The sequence below is a fragment of the Chaetodon trifascialis genome, chromosome 5, assembly GCF_039877785.1.
Source record: "Chaetodon trifascialis isolate fChaTrf1 chromosome 5, fChaTrf1.hap1, whole genome shotgun sequence".
In the NCBI taxonomy this organism is placed as follows: domain Eukaryota; kingdom Metazoa; phylum Chordata; class Actinopteri; order Chaetodontiformes; family Chaetodontidae; genus Chaetodon; species Chaetodon trifascialis.
This window is the reverse complement of record NC_092060.1, coordinates 18,368,512-18,390,120: the sequence shown is the minus strand read 5'-3', so window position 1 is coordinate 18,390,120 and position 21,609 is coordinate 18,368,512. Positions and strand designations below refer to the sequence as shown.

The 21,609-nt window shown below is 41.7% G+C and overlaps 1 protein-coding gene across 2 annotated transcripts in view; it reads left to right on the top strand.

The window, feature by feature from the left end:
* The window catches only part of pcdh11 (protocadherin 11), a 124,120-nt gene that overhangs the window by 12,420 nt on the left and 90,091 nt on the right, over window positions 1-21,609 (top strand). The window contains exons 3-4 of one of the 2 annotated variants that reach the window (XM_070963514.1): window positions 708-3,215; window positions 7,813-9,968. In XM_070963514.1, coding sequence (XP_070819615.1) covers window positions 708-3,215; window positions 7,813-7,896 — 2,592 coding nt within the window. In that variant the 3' untranslated portion in view covers window positions 7,897-9,968. Of the gene's footprint in view, window positions 1-707; window positions 3,216-7,812; window positions 9,969-21,609 lie in introns of those variants that run through there. The other variant, XM_070963513.1, reaches the window with a different exon arrangement.

The window sequence follows — 21,609 nt, the reverse complement described above, 5'->3', positions numbered from 1 at the left end:
AATGAATCACTTCAAGCAGTAGTTGTAAGAGTGGAAGGGTGGAGTTGATTGGACTGTTTATTACAATGATCGGCCATATTTTTAAAATGATATATAAACTGACATTTGTTATGTTTCTGGGGCTTGTATAGAAGATGCAAGAAATGAGTAAAATTTTGAAACAAACTGGTGATTAGCGTGTTTAAATATGCTTTTGATTTGCGGGTACCCAACTGAGATGAGCACAGCAGAGCCCAGAACCAGCTGCCTTGTTTAAGAATGTCCTGAGCCGTTTAATTTGCTCTTGACATCCATCACTGTCTAAAAGCCTGATTTAAAGAAGGGTTTCAAATGAACCTGAGTAACCTAAGGAAATACCTCGACAGGCTGTTTGGTTTTATAAGACAAGTGAAAAATCTACAATTAAAGAACAATAACAATGCCTCAGAATATAGTATCCATCACAAGAGCAATCTGTACCGTTATTTGTTATTACCCACATGAAAAATGTGACATTCTTACTTGTGGTATTAATGTGCCAGTCAAGACTTTACAATTTACACAACATATGACACCCTCTTTCCTTATACCCTTGAGTCAAGGAAAAAACTAAGAGAACAATCAAACCATTTGTGGGGAAAAAAAATCATGTATGTGGTATTCACATATGAATACTATGAGTACCAAGCAGAATTAACATAACTTAAAATGCTGTCTTGTCTTTGCAGAGTGTCAGCGAGTTTGGCTTAGACATCATTGAGACTCCTGAAGGGGATAAGTGGCCGCAGCTTATTGTTCAGCAGAACCTGGATCGCGAGCAGAAGGACACTTTTGTCATGAAGATAAAGGTGGAGGATGGTGGCAACCCTCCCAAGTCCAGCACTGCCATTCTACAAGTCACCATCTCTGATGTCAATGACAATCGTCCCATCTTCAAGGACAGCGACCTGGAGGTCACAGTACCAGAGAATGCCCCCATGGGGACATCGGTTGCACAGCTTCATGCCACGGATGCAGACCTGGGTTCCAACGCACAGATCCACTTCGCCTTCAGCAACCAGATCTCTGCCTCAACCAAACGTCACTTTGCCATCGACAGCTCCACAGGTCTGATCACTGTGAAGCAGCCACTGGACCGGGAGGTGACTCCTGTTCATAAACTCATCGTCCTGGCCAGTGATGGCAGCTCTACCCCCTCCAGAGCCACAGTGATTGTTAATGTTACAGATGTTAATGACAATGTTCCCACCATAGACACTCGCTACATTATCAACCTGGTTAATGGGACTGTTCTACTGTCTGAGAACGCACCTCTCAACACCAAAATAGCCCTAATCACTGTTACTGACAAGGATGCAGATCTTTATGGCAAAGTCGCTTGCTACACTGACCATGATGTTCCTTTTCGGTTGAAGCCTGTCTTTAATGATCAGTTCTTACTAGAGACAGCTGCCCCCCTAGATTATGAGACGACTCGAGAATATGCAATTAAGATAGTGGCCTCGGATAGGGGGACGCCTCCTTTGAACACTTCAGCTATGGTTTTAATTAAAATCAAGGATGAAAACGACAATGCACCCATCTTCCCCCAGCCGGAAATCCAACTTTCCATACCAGAGAACAATGACCCTTCTACACAGTTAATAAAAATCAGCGCCACTGACGCAGACAGCGGACATAATGCTGAGATTATTTATACTCTTGGCCCTGATGCACCTGATGGGTTTAACATAGACAGACGGTCAGGAATCCTCTCAGTTGGCAAACGGCTGGACAGAGAGAAGCAAGAGAGGTACTCATTCACTGTCATAGCAAGGGACAATGGCTCCACGTCCCTGCAGAGCAATGTCACTGTCAGGCTAATCGTCCAGGACCTTAATGACAACAGCCCAGCTTTCACACACCCTGAGTACAACTTCTATGTGCCTGAGAACCTGCCTCTCTATGGAACAGTGGGGTTAATCACAGTGACGGACGCAGATGCGGGAGATAATGCTGTTATCACGCTGTCCATTTTGAATGGGAAAGATCATTTCATCATCGACCCCCAAACTGGTGTGATCAAACCCAATATCACCTTTGATAGGGAGCAGCAGAGCTCCTACACATTTATGGTGAAGGCAGTGGATGGAGGGCAACCTCCAAGCTCCTCCTATGCCAAGGTCACTATCAATGTTGTCGATGTGAACGACAATCGCCCCGTGTTCGTCATCCCATCCTCCAATTACTCATATGACTTAGTGCGAACCAGCACCACCCCTGGCGCTGTGGTGACCAGAGTGTTTGCCATTGACAATGACACAGGTATGAATGCTGAGCTGCAGTACAGTATTATCAGCAGCATCATCATAACATCTAGGGTCTCCCCTCGAGGTCTCTTCGCCATCGACAAAACAACGGGTAACATAACACTGCAGGAGAAAATAGTGTCAGCTGATCAGGGGCTGCATAGGCTGGTAGTCAAGGTCAAAGATCTAGGCCAGCCTGAGTCATTACATGCTATCGCACTTATTCACTTGTTTGTCAATGACACTGTGTCAAATGCTACCTTCATCCAAGAGCAGCTGAGAAAAAGTATGGAGACACCCTTGGACCGTAACATAGGGGACAGTGAGGTAACACCTCAAGCCAACGGATATGTGATTGTTGTCATAGCTATCATAGCAGGGACCATGACTGTCATCTTGGTGATATTTGTGACTGCCTTGGTGCGGTGCAGGCAGACACCCAGACACAAAGTGGTACAGAAGGGCAAGCAGAGTGGCGAGTGGGTGTCACCCAACCAAGACAACCGTCAGATCAAGAAGAAGAAGAAGAGAAAGAAGCGATCCCCCAAGAGCCTCCTCCTGAACTTTGTGACCATAGATGAATCCAAGCCTGACGACCCCACCCATGAGCATGTTAATGGGACACTGGATCTCCCTGTGGAGTTAGAGGAGCAAACCATGGGGAAGTACAACTGGGCCACCACGCCCACCACCTTCAAACCCGACAGCCCAGATTTAGCCAAGCATTACAAGTCAGCGTCCCCTCAGCCTACATTTCAAATCAAACCGGAGACTCCAGTGGCCCCAAAGAAACACCATGTGATCCAGGAGCTCCCCTTGGACAACACGTTCGTGGTGGGCTGTGACTCACTCTCCAAGTGCTCATCGACTAGCTCCGACCCGTACAGTGTCTCAGAGTGCAGCTGTCAGGGGGGATTCAAGACTGCAGGGCAAATCACCACCCGACAGGTAATTCATGACTTCCTTTTTAAACCCACCCACACTAGTCCCCACTCACACTCCCCTGGCTGTCCCATGGTAGGCGATGTGAAAGGGGGAGGGTGGTGGCATGGAGGCAGGGGATTTTCCCACACAGACCATGACCATGTCTACATGAATGTCATTTGCACTGAAAAATGAGAGTGCTCAAGACTTGCAATGAAACAAAACAATAAAACGGAATTTGTTGTAATCAATACAGCAAACCTTTCACAGTGCTGATTGTCATCAATTCATGTATTCACCCTCCTTCTCAAGCAACTATAATTGCCTAAACATTTATAAAAATACATGTGCAGGTTAGTTTGATATTCAAAAGCTTGAGCAATGGCAGCAGTGCAATTATGATGGCTAGCTATTTTAAACTTCAGTGTGAGTGGTTGGTGGCAATGTAGCCTGATTTAGAGGAGCCTGGGATAGGCGGCAATGATTGAACTCTCTACTGATGTATTTGAGGTCAAGGGCGAATGATGCTGTGTGCTAATATATTTGACTGACATGTTTAAACAAGGCGAGCAAAAAATAAATATGACAGCCAGAGTGACGATTCATCAGGTATTCATTTTCGCAAAAAGTGTGAAGGTAATAGGACAAAAAGAAAAAAAAAGAAATTCTCTTGACGTGCTAAAACAACTTGATAAATAATCCCACTTTTTGTGGTTTCTGTACTCAAAATATTAAGTGCTGTCTTAGCTGTGCCAGTGAGGCTTTGTGGAAGAGAAGCTCATTTGAATGCCAAGGTACAGCAAAGGGCTTATGATTCCCTAAGAGATATGTGCCAAATGCGAAGTGCCCCAATAAATAAAACCTGGCAAGGGAAATAAATGTAAATCAGAGGTAAGGAGAGGTGGCCTTGCTCAGTGCTGACAGCCAGAGCCGAGCGCTGTGGGGAAGACTGAGTACTGCTCGGGGCGGGGGAGGGGGTCACAGGGATCAAGGTGACGCACAGCCTTGAGACCAATATACTTAAACACCAAGGGAGCAGTAGTCCATAAAAAAGCCTGCCCGACCGACGTTGCATTTAGCCCATAAATGCTCTACCTTAATGACCCCAATTATTGTTATAAATGGCATATGTAGATACACATTCTTTAAATTAGCTTACACAGGAGAGGATGTCATGACATGACAACAAAGGTTTGCTGCTGTAATGTGTTGTAGTTTGTGTTAGAGAGGACATTGAAGATCTTTGTGTCCCTAATACATGACAGAGTATGTGCATGTTGATATTTGACCTGCTATCAGCAGCACAATGGAACTAATCAAGGCTGACTAGTCTGTGCATGGGGTAGCAAATTACTCATACTGGATAGGTGTGTACCCATAGATTTCACCTAGTGTCACACATCCAGGTGAATTTGCTGGCTTTTTCTACCCTTTTTTGTTGCCTCTTTTTTTTTTCATTTTGTTTCTTTTCTGATTTCTTCAGGGTTTGGTTGTCGCTTGGTTGCATTGGCTTTCATTTCTGTTACTGTTTTGATCATAATTATCACAACTGCCATTCATCCAATTCTGGGTCAATTTCATGATATTGCATCAATAATTGATTTTGTTTGATGAGGTGCTTGCTTTTGTTTGTGTCTAGCCTCATATTGCACACAGTTTTCAGATCTTTGGTTCATTTCTGCCTTTTTGCTCCCAGTACGCTTCTGAGTGACATCTAGCAAGCATTAAAATTCCTTATGGCATAGTTTTGGTAAATGACTGTTGATCCCGCAAAGTATTGTGCTTAGGATAATTTGTGAAGGCACCCACACAGATTTGATAGTCATTCCCTTCAACCACCTTTTATTTAAAACCCTGGTTAAGAGCTATGCTCTGCCATGGTACATTATACATAAGCCTACTACATGCCCTTGGTTCCAAAGATTTAATTCAGAATGTGTTTATACGACACACTGACGAGTTGTCAGGATGATTTTCCTGTGTTACTGGTAGTGACTGCCCTGAAATATGCAGAAATATTCAGTCAGTGTTCTACAATTCGGAATTATTATCCGTCTTGAATTTTATGCATCAAGAATTGAAATTGATTTTCACTTATGTTGCTGATCAGAGTGGAGTATTTTGGTCAGAATAATTTAAAATCAATGAATATGTGATGAGTAAACGTCCTTCCAAATCTTCAGTTTTTGTTTGTGTCAGGTTATTTCTGTATATATTCATTTCTCTAAGAGTGGTCAGGTACAATCTGTATAACATTCTCATAGTTCGGTGTCTCATACTCCCAGAATTTGAATATTATCAAGAAAAAAAATCTGGCCTCATTGGTTCTACTCAGCAACCGTATCTTCAGTGATGTTAAGCGGATAATACATCAAAAAATTTCTGTCCCCTTGAGCAACTGACAAGTGATGCCTCCCTCTTTAGACATTAGATTTCCCACCAGTTTTAAGTGTGCTTATTTAAAGCCTATGTCATGGAAAAAAATAGCATGAAGCTTTGCCTGATGAGAATCGGTGGCTGCAAAGGTTAATTAAATGCACTAAAGGGTTAATCACTCGTAATACAGTATGATTAAAATCACTGTAATTAGGTTTCGAATGAGGCTGATAAGAAAGAGGAAAAAAGGCAGCCATCCTTTAAGATTATCAGTGATGCCACGTACTATCCTTGGGTGAGTCACGTCCTCAGGATCCGAAATGACGGGACAATAAATGACCAGCTGTCCTGTTTGTTGAAGCCCTATTATAATTCATCTCTGTTTGACTTCATCTTTGTGTTTCTTTAAAGAAAGCCTATTTTCAAAGTCTACAGAAGAACACTTAAAAAAGCACTCTTTCAAAAAGTGTCATTGCTTTAATCGGAGGAGGCAAAAAAAAAAAGAAAGAGAATATTTGAGCGCTCTAAAATTTGAGATCATTTAAGTGTGGCTATTTAAACAAAAGCTGCATTTTGTCCGTCAGTGTTAGCGAGACAGTCTCTCTTGAGCCCAAAACCTAACACCCGAGGTCCAAGAGGAAAGATCACAGGCAGGTTGTCGAGGTTTCCTTTTTTGTTCATCAAAGTGACAGATGGTGCTTTACAGTGATCTCTCATTGCCCCACACTCCCCCACACACCTAAAGCAGCTGAAAATAAAGCGAAGACAAAAAACCCACCCTTGGAATAACAATGGGGAGGGGACACAAGAGGAGATGATTATGGTTTAAGGTCACCAGAATGTTTTCAGGGACTTTACAGATGTAGCTGATGAAGAGCAAAGCTTGTAAAAATACTTCAGAGACTACAGATTTGTGCCACCATATGGCTTCATTATACAGCGAGAGCTGTATTTGCAAATGCTTCCTCCCCTCCCTTCTCTTCTCAGTTTTTACGCATCTCATCATTTTCTTTTAACCCCTACCCCATGATATTAGAGGTCAATCTGCCTCCAGTGATGAGGAGCTCTTGTGAGAGTATGTGCTTTAGCGGAGGCAGATCAAATGAGTACCACCCTGCTTGAGTGATCTCAGACATCACCATGAATATGCAGGGAATAAAAAGGCTAATACATTCTTTTGTTTGGCCCATAATTCTGGGGCCATGGAGCACGTGGGGTCACGGCTTAACGAAACTAACCTCCTATGACTCAGTATAGGAGAAACTGCTGTTACTGTTTTTGTAGTATCACAAACGCACACATTACAGTTTGATTAAAAAGCCCTCAGACAACAAGAATGCTGTTGTTGTTATGCCTTATTTATAATGCAATTTATGGTCTCATCTTTATAAAAAGATCATATTATGAGTGCATTAGATAACAAGGGCAGCAGCGAACAAAATTTTTGCATATCGTCACTTATTTGTGTGGGTGACAGTACGGGCCTTTCACACCAGCTACCCATGGTCTGATGACAAAGCTCTTGTGCTGACTCATAGTGGGTGCATAGCCAGCGGGGAGAAGCCATGATTTTAAAAGGCTAACTACGCTTGTTAATCAAATCTGATGCCGATATTAAACCCAAGCAACTGATTATGGCTTTATTTTACTTTATTATCATTGTTTTCATTTTTTTTAATTTATTTATTTCTGTTGAGTCATTGCATCTGTAATCACTGTGCCTTGCTAATGTAAGCACAATCAGGTCAGAAACATCCTGATTCAGATATTGGCAGATGTGTCGCTTACGTTCTTAGGAACAGCAAAATGTCATATTCTGTACATATCAGAGGACCCACTGGCAAGGGTCCGAAAGAAAGAGTGGGCCTAAATTGATCCAAATGGCTTTTGAGGGGAAATGAAGAGTGCTGCACTAGTGTGGTGGGAGACAAAAAGACAAATTGGGAGTGATAATTGGATAAGATTGCATGCTCTGATAAGTACAGGAAAAATGCAAGCTTGTGACACTTGTAGCATTCTTCAAGGAAACCTGACAAGATAATGACTTGATTGCCAGCCGTGCCTTGAAGAATGCTGTTTTTTTTGTTGTTTTTTTCTTTTTTAATCTTCCACACTCTCTTCAGAGTTTTTTTTATTCAGTGTTCAGTGTAGCCTCACACTGATAAGGCTACAGCTTAGGCTGCTCAGAGCTCGATGATATTGTAACTACAATCTCCCTATATCTGTCTGTCTCTCTATATTTCAGGAGACGGCACTGAAACCACCACACTATGGCACACTCTGTGGCACAGGTACAGCTCGCTCCCACAGGATTAAAATCAATCTCTAGCTCCCACTACCTAAAGAGAGAAAAGAAAGAGAGAGAGAGAGGGAGAGAGAGAGAGAGAGAGAGAGAGAGAGAGAGAGAGAGGGCAGAGGGAGGAAAGAGGAAGGCGAGAACTGAAGAGGTGAAACAAGTACTTTACTGTCTCTACAGCCTCAAACCCCACCTCTTCATACAGTCGAGAGAAAAGATGAACTTGGAGGGGGAGGAAGGGAGGGGGGATCTCAGAAAAAGAGAGACACTTCATGTTGCCTGCCTGAATCTTGACAAAGCTCCTCCTGTGAACCTGTTGGAAATTTGAAATGCTTTATTGAGTCCTATGCTATTACTTACCTGTGTCAGTGAGGATGGTGCTGTATGCCCTGAAACCTCCTCGGAAAATGTCCCTCTCCAGCACCCACTCTGTAAAATAGGTGTCAAATACAGTCAGTAGATCTGTAAAGTATGTTTATATGTATGTATGTATATCTATCACAGAGTTGATGGTGTTTATATTTATTGATTCCATTTTCTTTGCTTTGTTTTCAAAACTGCCTGGTGGCCATTTTATTTTCTTACTTTGTGATTTTTGTATTATTTGACGTTGCTCTATCTGGGCTTGCTCATGGAACTAATGACTTCTAATGTATTTATGCTGCAAGGTCTACAACCCGTAGGCTGACATTCGTATTGAGCCCACATCGCAGTGTACCTTTCCAGTCAACTCTTGCCTCTTTCTGTCCCACTTTTGATGCCACTGATAGCATTGTTAGTGAAGAGCGTGGCTAATGTTACAGAAATATGCATGGCCCCCACAATACGACCACATTTGTAGTGCTTTACAACCGTGCTACTGATCGCCAGGCTGTTATTACACTGGGAGGAATGGTAGGACAAGTTTAATATGTTGAGCTAAGCCACAATCACAGGGGACTAACTGCTGGGGTTATAATCAAAAGCTGTTTATGTAGGGCAGATTTGAAGAGCACTAAGCCTAACCTTTTGTGTGTCGCTTCTAGTTCGGAAGTGATTTAACCTGTGACATCCACATTAAAATGACTCCGGATGATAAAAAAAAAAGAAGAAGAATAATCCTCAGGCAGTCTTTAATATGAGTTGGTGGGCTTAAGCAAAAAAATGACTTGACTTTGTGCACTTATTTACACTGACAAAAGAAATTTTCTGATGAGAGGAACACTGAACACCAAAATGAAAAGGTAATCCAGGCTTCAGTTGGAAAACAGCAATAAGTTAACATTTGGCAGAAAATCCACAATGGTGCACTTACTACTTCTTAGGGTTTTTGTTCGGAGTATCACTTTGCTTCTACTGTTTCTACACCTATAGAATCATTATGGTACAATATGTCCTGGCTAGAATAATTTCTGTCTACATTATACACCAGTTACTGGCTTGATGGGTTAGCAGCATTGTTGTTCAATAGTCCTGTTAATTGGTAAGATAAAGATTGCTTTGATAGGTAAGGCCTAAAAGGCACCTACAGTACATACATATAACCATAGAATTAGACTCATTAAAATGGACATAGCCTGTGTACTCATTAGGAAATGTACAGATGGACTGGACCAGAGGCTGTTTCCCCTCTTGTGAGAGACTATATATAGTTAATGAAATTATTGCACGGACCGGAGGACTTTTTGATTTAAGTCCAGTCTTAATATGTCATGCTTCTGCAGACTATGTCTATTTTAAAGCTTTTAATTTTATGTGTGTTGCCTCTTTGTGAGGCAGATTGTTATTATTGAAGGAGGTTATATTCATGTAATTATGGTATCAAATGTATTCACTACTGCGTAGGAGCCACAGTATGAAATATACATAGCATCCTAGCACTGTGTAATGATTAGATTTGCCTGATCTTTGGGGAAAAGAAAAAAAAAAAACTCATACATGGGGAGAGCTTTTGTCCTTGTAAGGGAGACAGACAACCTCACTTTTATTCAATGTGAAGTACAATATGCACCTTACATGATCTTTGTAATTGACTTTGATTTGCCAGTGTGGAGAAAACTGTAAATGTTTTGTTTATGTATGTGTGCGCTTCTGAAATTTATTAAAGTCTTTTGCATTGTATTGCATATTTTGACGACTCCTCTTATTCATTGTTTTTGCGCATTCAACATTAGTCTGCATCACTCAGTTCAGTTTTCTGCACACTATACTGCATCTGCTTTGTGGGAAAAGTAAGACTAAAATGAGGCAAAACACATGCTGTAGAATAATCATTTGTTTTTCTCATATACAGTTCACCAGCAGCATACAGTGCATGTCAAACAGGCTGTGGCCTGTAGACGTATGTGTGGCTGTGTTGGTGTGGACACCATTAATTGGCTCATTTCAGCCATAGAAACACTGCCCACACCTCCTTTCTTCTACATTTTGCAACTGTATAGCACTTAGCTGGGAGGAAGGAATGAAGAAATGTGTTAGATATACATCGCTCATTAGGAACAGATTACAGATAAAAAGTTATGGAAATTTGGTGGGAGCACTTCCTTTGAAGTGCACAGACAGAAAACAGCAGAACAGAAGCTTTTTTTGGAACACAACTTTTTTTTTTGTTTGTTTGTTTGTTTTTTTTGTATCTCCTCTATGAGAGCTGATAATGATGATTTGATAATGATAACCCTGCTATTATGATGTACAGTAGTGCACAAATACAGGGTTTTACACATCTGAGAGGAGGATTGATGCTAGAGGGTACAATAACCACCTCTGTAACATTGTGTTGTGCAGTTTTTATGCGGATTTGATCCAAAAATACAGACTTGAAAGGCATTAAACAAAGCCAGAGTCAAGACAACAGAAAATATCTAATTGCTTATCAAAGTTACTTCATATTGTAAAACTGAGAAAGAGCTAATCAGTCCCCTCGGGGAAAGTGTCCTCTGTGATTTGAGAAAATGGTGCACACTCAAGTAGAACGTTCTCATATAGAGAGTGCATAAATGTCAGCTTTCTATTAATAGATAAATGTAAACCTGCTAAATGCCTCGGTCTTACTTAAAAAACACAGAGCTTGGGAAGATCATAAGGTAGTTGTATCTCTTTGAGCTAGATAGATTATGATTTGATTTTTCGTGTTATGCATAATTAGGTAATGAAGTGTTTTCAAATGAGCCAGAAATAAATAATAATAAAAAGAAACCTCGAACAAAGCCACAGCATTAATGAGTCTTAACATTTGTGCAGAGAGATAGAGTAGGCGATAAATGGATTTTTCTTCGGCTTCGAGTGCAAAGTCAAAGGTGAGGAAGAAGGGATGGGAGGAAGATTTAGTGGAAGCAGGAGTTGCTGGTCTGGTTTATAACAGAAAATGTCTTTGGTATGTCTTTGGACCACTTTGTTGTTGCCCCTCTATCCCCACAGAAATGTGCAGTTTTTACGGGTCTTTGCAAGCACTTGTGATTTTGGTGGGCTCACATTAAGTGTATTCCCCGTGATTTTATCATCTATAAAATGTCTTTTAAAGGTTGTCCCATGGTTGTATTACAGTATGTCACTGAGGGAAGTGTTTCCGGAGTTTCTTTGCTGACATACTGATTCATGATTTATGAGGATGCGGTATTCAATTTCATCTAACAGTCCAGGAAGCTAGCTATATGTATCACATTTGATTACATTTAATGCAATAATATGTCTGCAGACGGAGCAACAATCACAGTCCTACACATGGGAGCTTACTCAGACACACAGGCAGCATTTCATTGTGCTGTGGTAGTGAGGGCGATCCATACGGTCTTCCTTAATTGTATCCTTTTCTCTTTTTTTTTTATTTCTTTATTTCACCATTTACAGTATGGCTTAAAAGGCTGGTTCAGTAAAGCTTGTTATATGCCGCAGTTCCGTGTAAAATAAAAACCTTTTAAAGGCACAGCAATCAAGCGTAAATGTTTATTATCAGTTATGGATCATAAACTCCAAGATGAACTGGAATCTGCATATAAAGTTTGTCTTCCTGAAAAAAGTGCACTTGTCTGGCCCGGTGACTTTTCCCAACCTTGAGAATGTAATCAGTGCAATCAGTACTGCAGCCCTATTATCAATACTTTCCCTCTGATGACTGTAATATGAAACTACATCGCATTCGGTATTCATGTGGATGACATTGCAAAGGAGCTCCCGAGATGGCAAATCCCGTATTTCTCTTCACATTACATTGATTTGACAAGTTACTCAGATTCTTCCAGATCACAGTCATCTGCTGCAGACAGTATAGAATGACAATTCGAGATAACAGGTGGTTTAAAATAAAAAGATCGCTGCAGGTGCTTTCTCTGCGAATGTATCAGATGCGATGTGCATTGAGTCATCTGAGCACCATTGTGGGCATTTTTCTCTAAACTTGTATAAAAGGAAATCAGCGACTGAAGGCCTGTGTGGATTTGTTTTTTCTCAACCTTGAGTTGTGAATTTGAGTGTGATAATTCAGTCAGCCACTGGCGTCTGCATAAAATCCTAACACACCTGTATGTTTTCAACGGTGACATCAGATACATAGAGGTGCTTCAACTTGTATTTTGTGCTTTTACTAAAAACCCTGCCTTTCATTTAAATGTTCGAATATATCTACCCTAAGTGCTCTATATTTATCATTCAGTGTCTATGGGGAGGGAGGTCAATTAGCCAAGCAGCAAGCAGGTTCAGGGTATGATGTGAAGTTTTCCTGAAGCGATACTGACTGACTGTCTAAGCAGGGGCTATTTATGCATGTGTTGTGCAGTGGTGCAGGAAACAAGAAGATGCTGTATTTCTGTTGCACTCCACTCGAGGCAACACTCCACACAATTGCTGCCAAATCTCTGCCAAACTGAATAATTCAATCATCCCCCATAGCTGCGGTGGTCTAGCTACCTTTGTGTGTGCAACAATCAAATCAGTGTGGAAGCCCGCCGAGTGGTTCTTTCTGAGACACTGAGTAGCTCTACAGCCCGGAGATTGTTTTCATTGAAAACAATTCTGTTGATTAAACGAGGTGTGACTGTGGAGCGGGGATCTGAGGAACATCGATTGCTTGTACAATTGTTTGTTCCTTGTTAAAAGTGTGATCTAAAACAGTAGTTGCTGATAGTGTGCAAAGAGCATATGGTTTACTGGTGTGCCTGCAAGACAGTTAGCGTGTCTGTCTACCGTAGAATATCCCAGGTACAGAAATCCGCCATGATCGTCCGTGCAGGATTATTTAATGCGCTCACAATTGATACCCACGCAAATGTTTGGAAATGCCGTTGCTGGTGCTTTGGCGTGGCTTTGTCAGTGCTTGATTGCTTCATTGAATATATGTTACTGCAGTTGTAACAGTAGGGATAAGGGAGCTTTACAAGTATTCTTTAGGAGACACCCACTCTCCCCATTTCCCTCACCCCACCCCTCTTTGAAGTAATCACAAGGTTACAACCTTAGTTTTGCTCACGCAGATTTAACACTAATCCCCCCTGAACACAAAAACAAATACAGTATAATAAAGAGAAGGCAACATTTATTTAGAATTTTAGCTGCGATGTCACTGGTGGTGCATCTGCATTCTGTGGACATCTGCAACTAAGGTACAGCCACATAGAGGTTGTTTGCATTGCAGTTTCTCCCTCATTGTACCCTCTTTGAAGCATACAGTGGAAAACCTGTCCAGCAATCTATCATGTTGTTGGCCCTAATAAATGCAGTTTTCAAACCTAGCCATGTCCCACTGTGGGTCATTGTTCACCACTGTGTGATGCTGCCAATGTTGTGCAAAGCAGAGGCGCTTTTCTGAAGTGTAACTGAGCTCAACGGCTAAATGAGCTCAGTTTTCGTCAGAGTGGGATGCATTTGAACACAGTGCAGTGCTTAAGATGTCTTGTGTGGCAACATGTTAACCACACAAAACCAAGCATTCCTGAAAATGTTCAAGCTCAAGAGAATTAACCAGTGTTAAGGACAATGCCATGACAGGATGCAGTCGTTGCATGTTTGCAAGCTGAAGGTAGACAGACAGAAAGGCAATAACTTAAGACATTGTCCAAGGAGGGCCATGTCTGTGTCCTCCTTAATCCTCGTAATCCCTGTTCAGAATTCTTCATTTGCTTTTGTAAAAGAGATTTGGAGATGATAAGACGCTCGTCTGCCTCCTTAGAATAGCTGATAATCTGGTTTGAACAGAGGACTCAGGGGGTATTTAGCCTGCCTTAACATTTGCCCAAGCAGATGGCGCTGACGGGGGAAGGCGCAACCTTAGCCGCCAACCCCCCTTCCTCTCCGCATGGTCCACTTCAGAAAAAAAAAAAAAAAAAGAACAGTGGGATGATAATCAATGTTGTTTATTTTGCTGCTTGACTCTTTAAGTACTTTCAGACAGATTATAGGCTTTTGCAAGGGATAATCGGGAAACCGCAGACAATTGCCTTTTTCCATCCTGACAGTATCCCCCCACGAATGCGTAAAGAAGGCGATTTAAAGTAGATGCCGACTCTTAATTCCTGATTAGTCCCTTTGCAAACCCTGTTAAAATTAACCGGACACTGCGCTAATCATTGCATTTCAAACACCCCCCGCTCTGGCGCTGTGGATACGCCGTATCCAGCCATGAGAAGACATCCCCTGAGTGATTGAGTGATATCTCCATAAGCACTTGTGTTTGAAGCTGCCTGTTCCTCAATGTGATGACACACACACTATGAACCCGGAAATCTTCTCCAGGGTAATTGTAACACTTCAGGGCTGAACAGTGAGTGTGCTGACCTCTTCTGACTACAGACAGAGGCAAACTCATTCTCTTCTATCTTATAAAGTAAAACAGACCAAAAAAAAGAGAGAAAGAAAAAGTGGTTGCTCTTATTTCAGCTGCACATAGTATTGGCCATGTTGGAGATCTCTCATTAGAGCTGCCTGCAAATCATTTCACCGCAACATCTACAAGATGCAGTTTCATGTCTTTTGAGTGACTGGCAATGCAATACCTCTGATCCCATGCAGTGTGTAAGCATGACATAAGCCATTAAGTCATTTATATTGGTTTCCTAAGCCCACCTCTCTAACCTTATGCCTCTGGCAATCTTCTCAGCTCGGACTGGACACCTGCAACAAAAGCATTTCTCTAATGAGATCAGCCCATTAACTAATTAGAGCTTTACATGACATAAGTAAGATGACCGTGGAAAGGTTTGCACATACTGAGGGACTGTTTAAACAAAGCATTTGATGCCTCTCCTTCTCTCTTTGACTGTGTGGTTGTGTTCTATAACAGGATATTGTGCATAGCTGTCAAGCTCAATCTGGGCCAGAAACACAAAAGACAAGCAGAGGCCCCAAATGCATCCCGCTCAAACATGTACACAGTGCAAAGTTAATCCACACATACACAATAACATGCTGGTTTTCTTTCTGTGCTCTCACTTCATCCACTGACAAGCAAAAGGGTTCAAAGTGAATGCTTGAAAAATACTCTGCAACAAGCATTTGAGGGAAATGTGAATATCTGATTACATTCAAAGCAGTTTGTATGAGACCCACGAATGTTATACGTTATAATTGGAACTACATCCACAGCTTGATATCTTTGTCATACTTGTTATAATTAATATAGTAATTTCCTTTTTTCTTGTCATCAGTGCTGTGCTATGTAAGTGCATGCTCATAATGGAAATACACAGCATGTCACAAGCTTCAGATTTGTATGAAAACTGGTTGCGTGTCAGCAAAGAGGTATGTGTGGCGTCATTAGCAGAGGATAATACATGGTGAACCACAAATAAGCTAATGCCAGTCAGTGGTAACGCACATATTGCAGCTCATAATGGCTTGGGTCTGTACCTGCAGCAATGTTAGGACACTGCTGGCTCTTTGAGTCGAAACCACAGTATTAACCCAGATAGCAAACAAAAGCAAATATCTCTAATCCTTGAACAAAGTTTAAAGCTAATCATGTTTCTCCTTCAGAAGCAGCTCTGCTTTCTTTAATGCTTTGCCTGAATAACATGTTGCTTTTAATATATCGCAGGCAGTAACGTAACATATCGTTATAGCGCCGGGGATCATATTCCACAATGAAGTGGAAGGATAGCTCGAGCTGGAAACATGAAAGGATAATAGAATCAGGGATATTTTGAAGAGTCTTCTTAAATAATGCGTGTGATATTCACTGATGGTCATAAAGAATTTATGTGCATGCAGTCTTCAAAAAGAGCAGCAACTCATTCCCAAGATCAGTCAGACAGATTATTACGTGTCATTTTGACAGTTTTTTGTTGCAAAGGTCTTTGTTGCTTGACTGGTCAGACTGTCATTATGAAGTGATATGGCTTCACGTCATGCTGTGCCATGAATTCTGAGGGAAATTGGTGCTGTTCACACACCCCTTGAGATGCCCCGCCAACCCCTTTTTTAACACCCCGTTGCAGTTATGTCGTTTTTAAAAAGTACTGGCTTCATTTACAGTCTCTCCTGATAGGTTATTGCAGTTTCTCTACTAACTTTTACAAGTAAAACCAATGACACAAGAACCTGACTGCTTTCACAGTCATTTTGATTTAAGGTCTGCCTTTCCACCGAAATAAAAAGAATGTAGCCAATCCAATGTGATTAAAATAGTTAAGAGGATCGGAACACCTCAATCCCATTTGCCCACAATCATTCCCCCCCCCCTTTTCTCCTTCTTATTTATAAAAGCCCATACAGACTATAGCCTGGAATTTCCACTACGCTCTCTCCAAATCAGTTTTTCTCTGCCTGTGTCTTGCTGTGATTGGGGTTACATTCCCTGTTTTCAGAAAAAGAAAAGAGCCAAGCATCCTGTTAAATTGCACACACATTACAGACAAATTCACTACATATATTACCTATGCTCCACACATATAGACAGGCGCTGCTTGTGATGGAGCACATGTGTTCAGGCCTAGAGGTAATGGACAGCACTTCAGTGAATTGTGCCGACCTTATTGTATTGTGCGGATGATTGTGTTATGCTCCCTCAGATAACGACTGTGCCCTACTTTGACTTTGAGGCAGTGACCTGAAATAAGGCACACAAGTGAAATCCGAGCCTGGATGAACCTGGAAGTGATTAAGGTCACCCAGACACACCGCATTTGTTTGACCCCCCCACACACACAAGTGACTCACATCGACCAATGTCTGCAAATCCTTTGGGAGTCTTTTGCGGGATTCCTTCTCAATGAAAACATTGGCCATTGATAACATGTTTGAGAAGAGTGTTAGGATGATTAAATACACCTATGAGAACAGGCTCTAATTTCTCATTACCTTATTGTCCAAGGAGGTGCATGAAAGCATGTTGTTCCCTCCTTACCTGATGTAAAGTCTTCAGACATCTGCTGCAAATTGTGTTTGTGTACAAAAGTGTATTTATTCCTGCACATTATTCTCTGGATGCAACCAGCCCTTGCAGATATGAGCCACAAGACTCATATTTTTACGCCTCAGTTGGCCTGAAATCATGTAATCGATGAATGGTGCCCAGCGTGCTGCTACTCATGTGTCCAATATCGCTCTGCACTCGCTATGGGTGCTGACTGCACAAAGGGAGAGTTACTGAGGTCATTAATAGTTCAATGGCAACTATCAATTGAAGTGCGCAGTAATGTAGTGCAATGTCAGTGAGTCAGCGCAATAAGATGAATAAAGCAATATGCATATTTTCTTACGGGATATGCAAATCCGTCTTAAGTACTTAAGTATGCATTGCATATAGGGGAAATAAAACACTAAGTGAGTGCATCAGAAAATATGATGCAACACTGAATCCTGGATTCATCTCAAATCAAACTCTGTTCGGCTCCTTGATATATTATTTAACACGGTGACTGAAGAGGCTGAGTTTCTTAGTCCAGGTCTCATTGAAATGATGCATATATTCCTTAATGCTTCAGGGGAAACATGGATAACATGAGATCATGTCTGCCTCTTGAGGGTTGGATGCACTGAGTGGATCTCTGGCTTGTTTTTGCATCTTGCCATTCTGCTGGGGATCAGTACACAGCTTCTCACCACAGCCATGACGCTCAGATAAAAATTACTCTTCCTCTGGTGTGCATGTTAATCAGAGTGGGGGAATATAATGAAATAATGAAGTGTGCCTCTGCTTTTTCCAAGAGAGACCGTTGGGACCCACTATTTTTAGACACAACAAAGAGATTGCCAGGGGTGTCCAGTCTCTCTGGTTAAGTTATGGAGTTTTATCCACTTGTCAACGTACAGCCGCTTGTCTCAGGCCTTAGATACATGCTGGGAAGAAATGGAGGCCAGTGTCTCCCTCCAGTCAATGTCAATTAAGCCTCTGTGGGAGCCACTGGATGGATGTGTCCAAGCATGGTCATTCTTTCCACCCTAACAGATGATTGACATCATCAGTGAGATCAAGAGAGCTGGCTTTGAGTTATGTACAGTACGCATCCATTGGACACATGCATGGTAACCCTGTAAGATGACCCTGCCTGCCAGCAGGAAATGCTTTGTCACACAGACAAATGTGGCAGATGAATACTCAGCATGATCCTGGGGTATTTGTCATCTGGTGTTCTCTTTCTAATGGGTTTACTGCTGATGATCCAGGTCAGGGAAGGACAAAGTGCTCCACACCAAAAGTTAAGAAAAGAATCTTAAGACGGATCACAAGACGGACCCTGACCTCTCGACCTTGCAGATTTCATAGTCTAAATGTTAATCTTGTTCTGGCTGTACCTTTAACCTGAACTCCAAACAAATCTTCTCCCTTTTGTTCATGCTGATCTTTTTATATTTCACCAAGGTTGTTACTGTCTATACCACAGGGCATGCTGGGTTCTCCCTACTTTTATCACTGAGGACCGTTCAACCGTCGATTTATTTGGCTGGAACCGTGTAAGAGATGTATTCCCATAATTTATTGTAACGCCATTATCTCCCATATTCTCGATGCAACATTTGACCTTGAAAATGTGAATTTGCAGATGCAGCGAGACTGGATCTTTGCAAAGTCAGATATTTTCTGGCATCCTTGGCAAGTAGGAGGGGGCAGTAATGCTTCCATGTTTGCCTTTTGGAGATAACACCTCAGAGGTCATTTGAATGACTTGGTGTAATGTGGGTCGCATAGCCTCAAACACACTGAGCAACCGACTTCCTGGCATGTGAGATATTTCCTCTCTAGCAGGTTTTTATCATATGACTGTGGCTGGTTGCTTATGTAGGCCTATGTATGATCACTCTGTAGACTATTTCCAGAGTGCAGGGCCACACATATGGGGATGGGCGATAACACAAGGGCCAACCTGCACACATCAGGTTGGCTTACTGTGGAAGTTATAGCAGCGTCTGTTCTCCTTCTATAAGATTTCTCATGAAAAAAACTTTATGTCACAGAAATGGAAACCCGTAAATGTATCCTTAACATTCAGGATTAGAATGCCTCCAAAACTAACTGTCCTTGACTACTTTAAAAGGAAAACTTAAAAGGCAGTGCATGTCAAGATACACATTCCCCAGCAAAGTGAAAATTCCTGCCTCTTATCTGTTTGATTTTGCACTTAGGGATTTTTTTTTCTTCATCTTTTCTCTTCAAACATCAAGTACCAAAGTCATTTACATGTGCTAGGGGCAACCAGAGTTAAAACACAGACATACAACTTACTGCTGTCTAGAGGCAGTCTCTGAAGAAAATACGGAAGTTGTAAGGGGTGGGTAAAATAAGGAAGCAGAGGAAGGGTAAAATGAAAGGAAAGAGAAAAGGAAGGGAGGAGGAGGAGAATGAGGGAAATGAGGACGGTAGGGGGTGAGACCAGTGAAACACAGAAAGGGTAATTCAATTTGACTAAAACTCTCTGTCGCTTCATACAACTGGGGGATTGGCCTAACCACCGAAATGAATTAAAATTCATGAACTATTCAAGAGTGAGCTGCCAGTAGAAAGTGGATAGCATGATATAGTTTTAAAGCAGGATATTATTTTTTTTCTAATTACAAATAAATGAAGCTATTAGTTTACCTTAAATTAAAAGCAGAAGGGCTCCCACAGAGATATCTGATCCCATGTGTAACTCATTTAAGACTGATTTGGGCCCCTATTGAGCTGGCAGGCGAACTGAAATTAGGCGAGCAAAGCATCTCAACTGCATAGTATTGTTGAGAACCTGCTGGCTCGATGCCTCGTCTTTAGCTTGGAAACAGCTGAAGTTTCTGTACTTGAAAACCATATCTGCAAGGTATAGTTAGGTATTAAGAAAAGGCCAAATTTTTGGCACGCTGAAGTTTCCTCGCTCCAGTTTGTAATCTTATACAGATTCATGAATCTACTCTGTGGAATATGGCACAAGAGGAACACACGCAGCCTGTTGTTCATAATGCTTCCCAAACCAGGCAAATCAAAAGAAAATCCAGTGTTTGACTTTCATCCATCCACAATATAAATAACTAATTTATCAATTGTGCTTAAAGAGGCATACAATGGGCAGAACAGAGAACATTGTGTAGCTGGGATAATCCCTTAGAAGATTTATCCTGACGTTGCCTTGAGGGGAATAGTGTGAGCAAGAAGCAGATCCTATTCCCTCCCTCTCAGTCTCTCTATCTCTCTTTCTCTGGATACATAGTCACTATCACAGCTCCTGATCAGCCCTGTTTAGTTATATTGCATTGTGTTCTTTGATATTCCAGTTAATCCGTCAAGTAGAGAGATTTAGCCCAAGATTACAGTGATTCAGTGAACTTTTGATGATACACGACTCATGTCTCTAGCCCTAAGGCATTTTCGTGATGCACATTATGTGCATTTGTATGTACGTGTGTGTTTATGTGTGTTTAAGCAAGGTGGCTGTCTTCATCTCTCGTGTGGGTGACTGTTACAAGATAGCAGGAGCATTGCCATCGATGGTGTGACAGCCCCACAGCTTCCCTCAAGCTACTGCGGAACGACTGTAGGCAGTTTGCATTCTAAACATGAATGAGAAAGCATTGACATTCTCCAGGACTGCTTTATTTTTCTTAATGTTGTTTTAAGTTTCGAAAAAAAAAAGAAAAAAAATCTATATGCCTGCAGAGGAAGAAAAATGAGTTTCAAGACACCTGATTCCCTGTTTAGATAGAATGGAGCCCTAATTGCAGGTTCAGGCCTGAGCCAAATTGCTACCACCAGTCGTGAGCGGATTAGTTTGTCTGCGGTCTGGGAAGTGAACCTGGTGACTTGATCTATAGGCCAAACTCCTACAAGCAGACCACTGAAGTGTAATTGCACCTTAGGACTGCCCAAGCCCATTTTACAAATTTACTATGCATATTCTAACCCGAGGTGAGCTGCATCGCCTGGCAACAAAGCAAACAAGCCGGCACAGATTTGGATAACATCTGTTTTCAGTTCATGAATTCTATCAGTGGGAGCATTCTGTACGTGCAATTACTTGAACCAATCACATGCAAAAGCTTTTTCAATCTGGCTCCTTGAGTGCTGTCACTAGTTATTACAGTGTGTGCTATTTAGCAAAAGTGCATTTGCAGTTTGAAGAGCATCCCGAGATATTAGTGGCATCTAATTGCATTACCTGAAGGAGACTGATGGCGCCAGTTAAAACGGCTGGCCCCTGTTCAGGCTGTGTTGATGGCAAGTGCTTCTTTACAGGTCATACGTCATGTTTCTGACTGGAATCTTTTGTCGACTAAGTGATTTTCTGACAGCTCTAAGCCTCCACTTGCTTCACCAAATACCCCCATTCCCTAAGCAATCGTACATCTTACCATTAATCCACTTTCATCCAT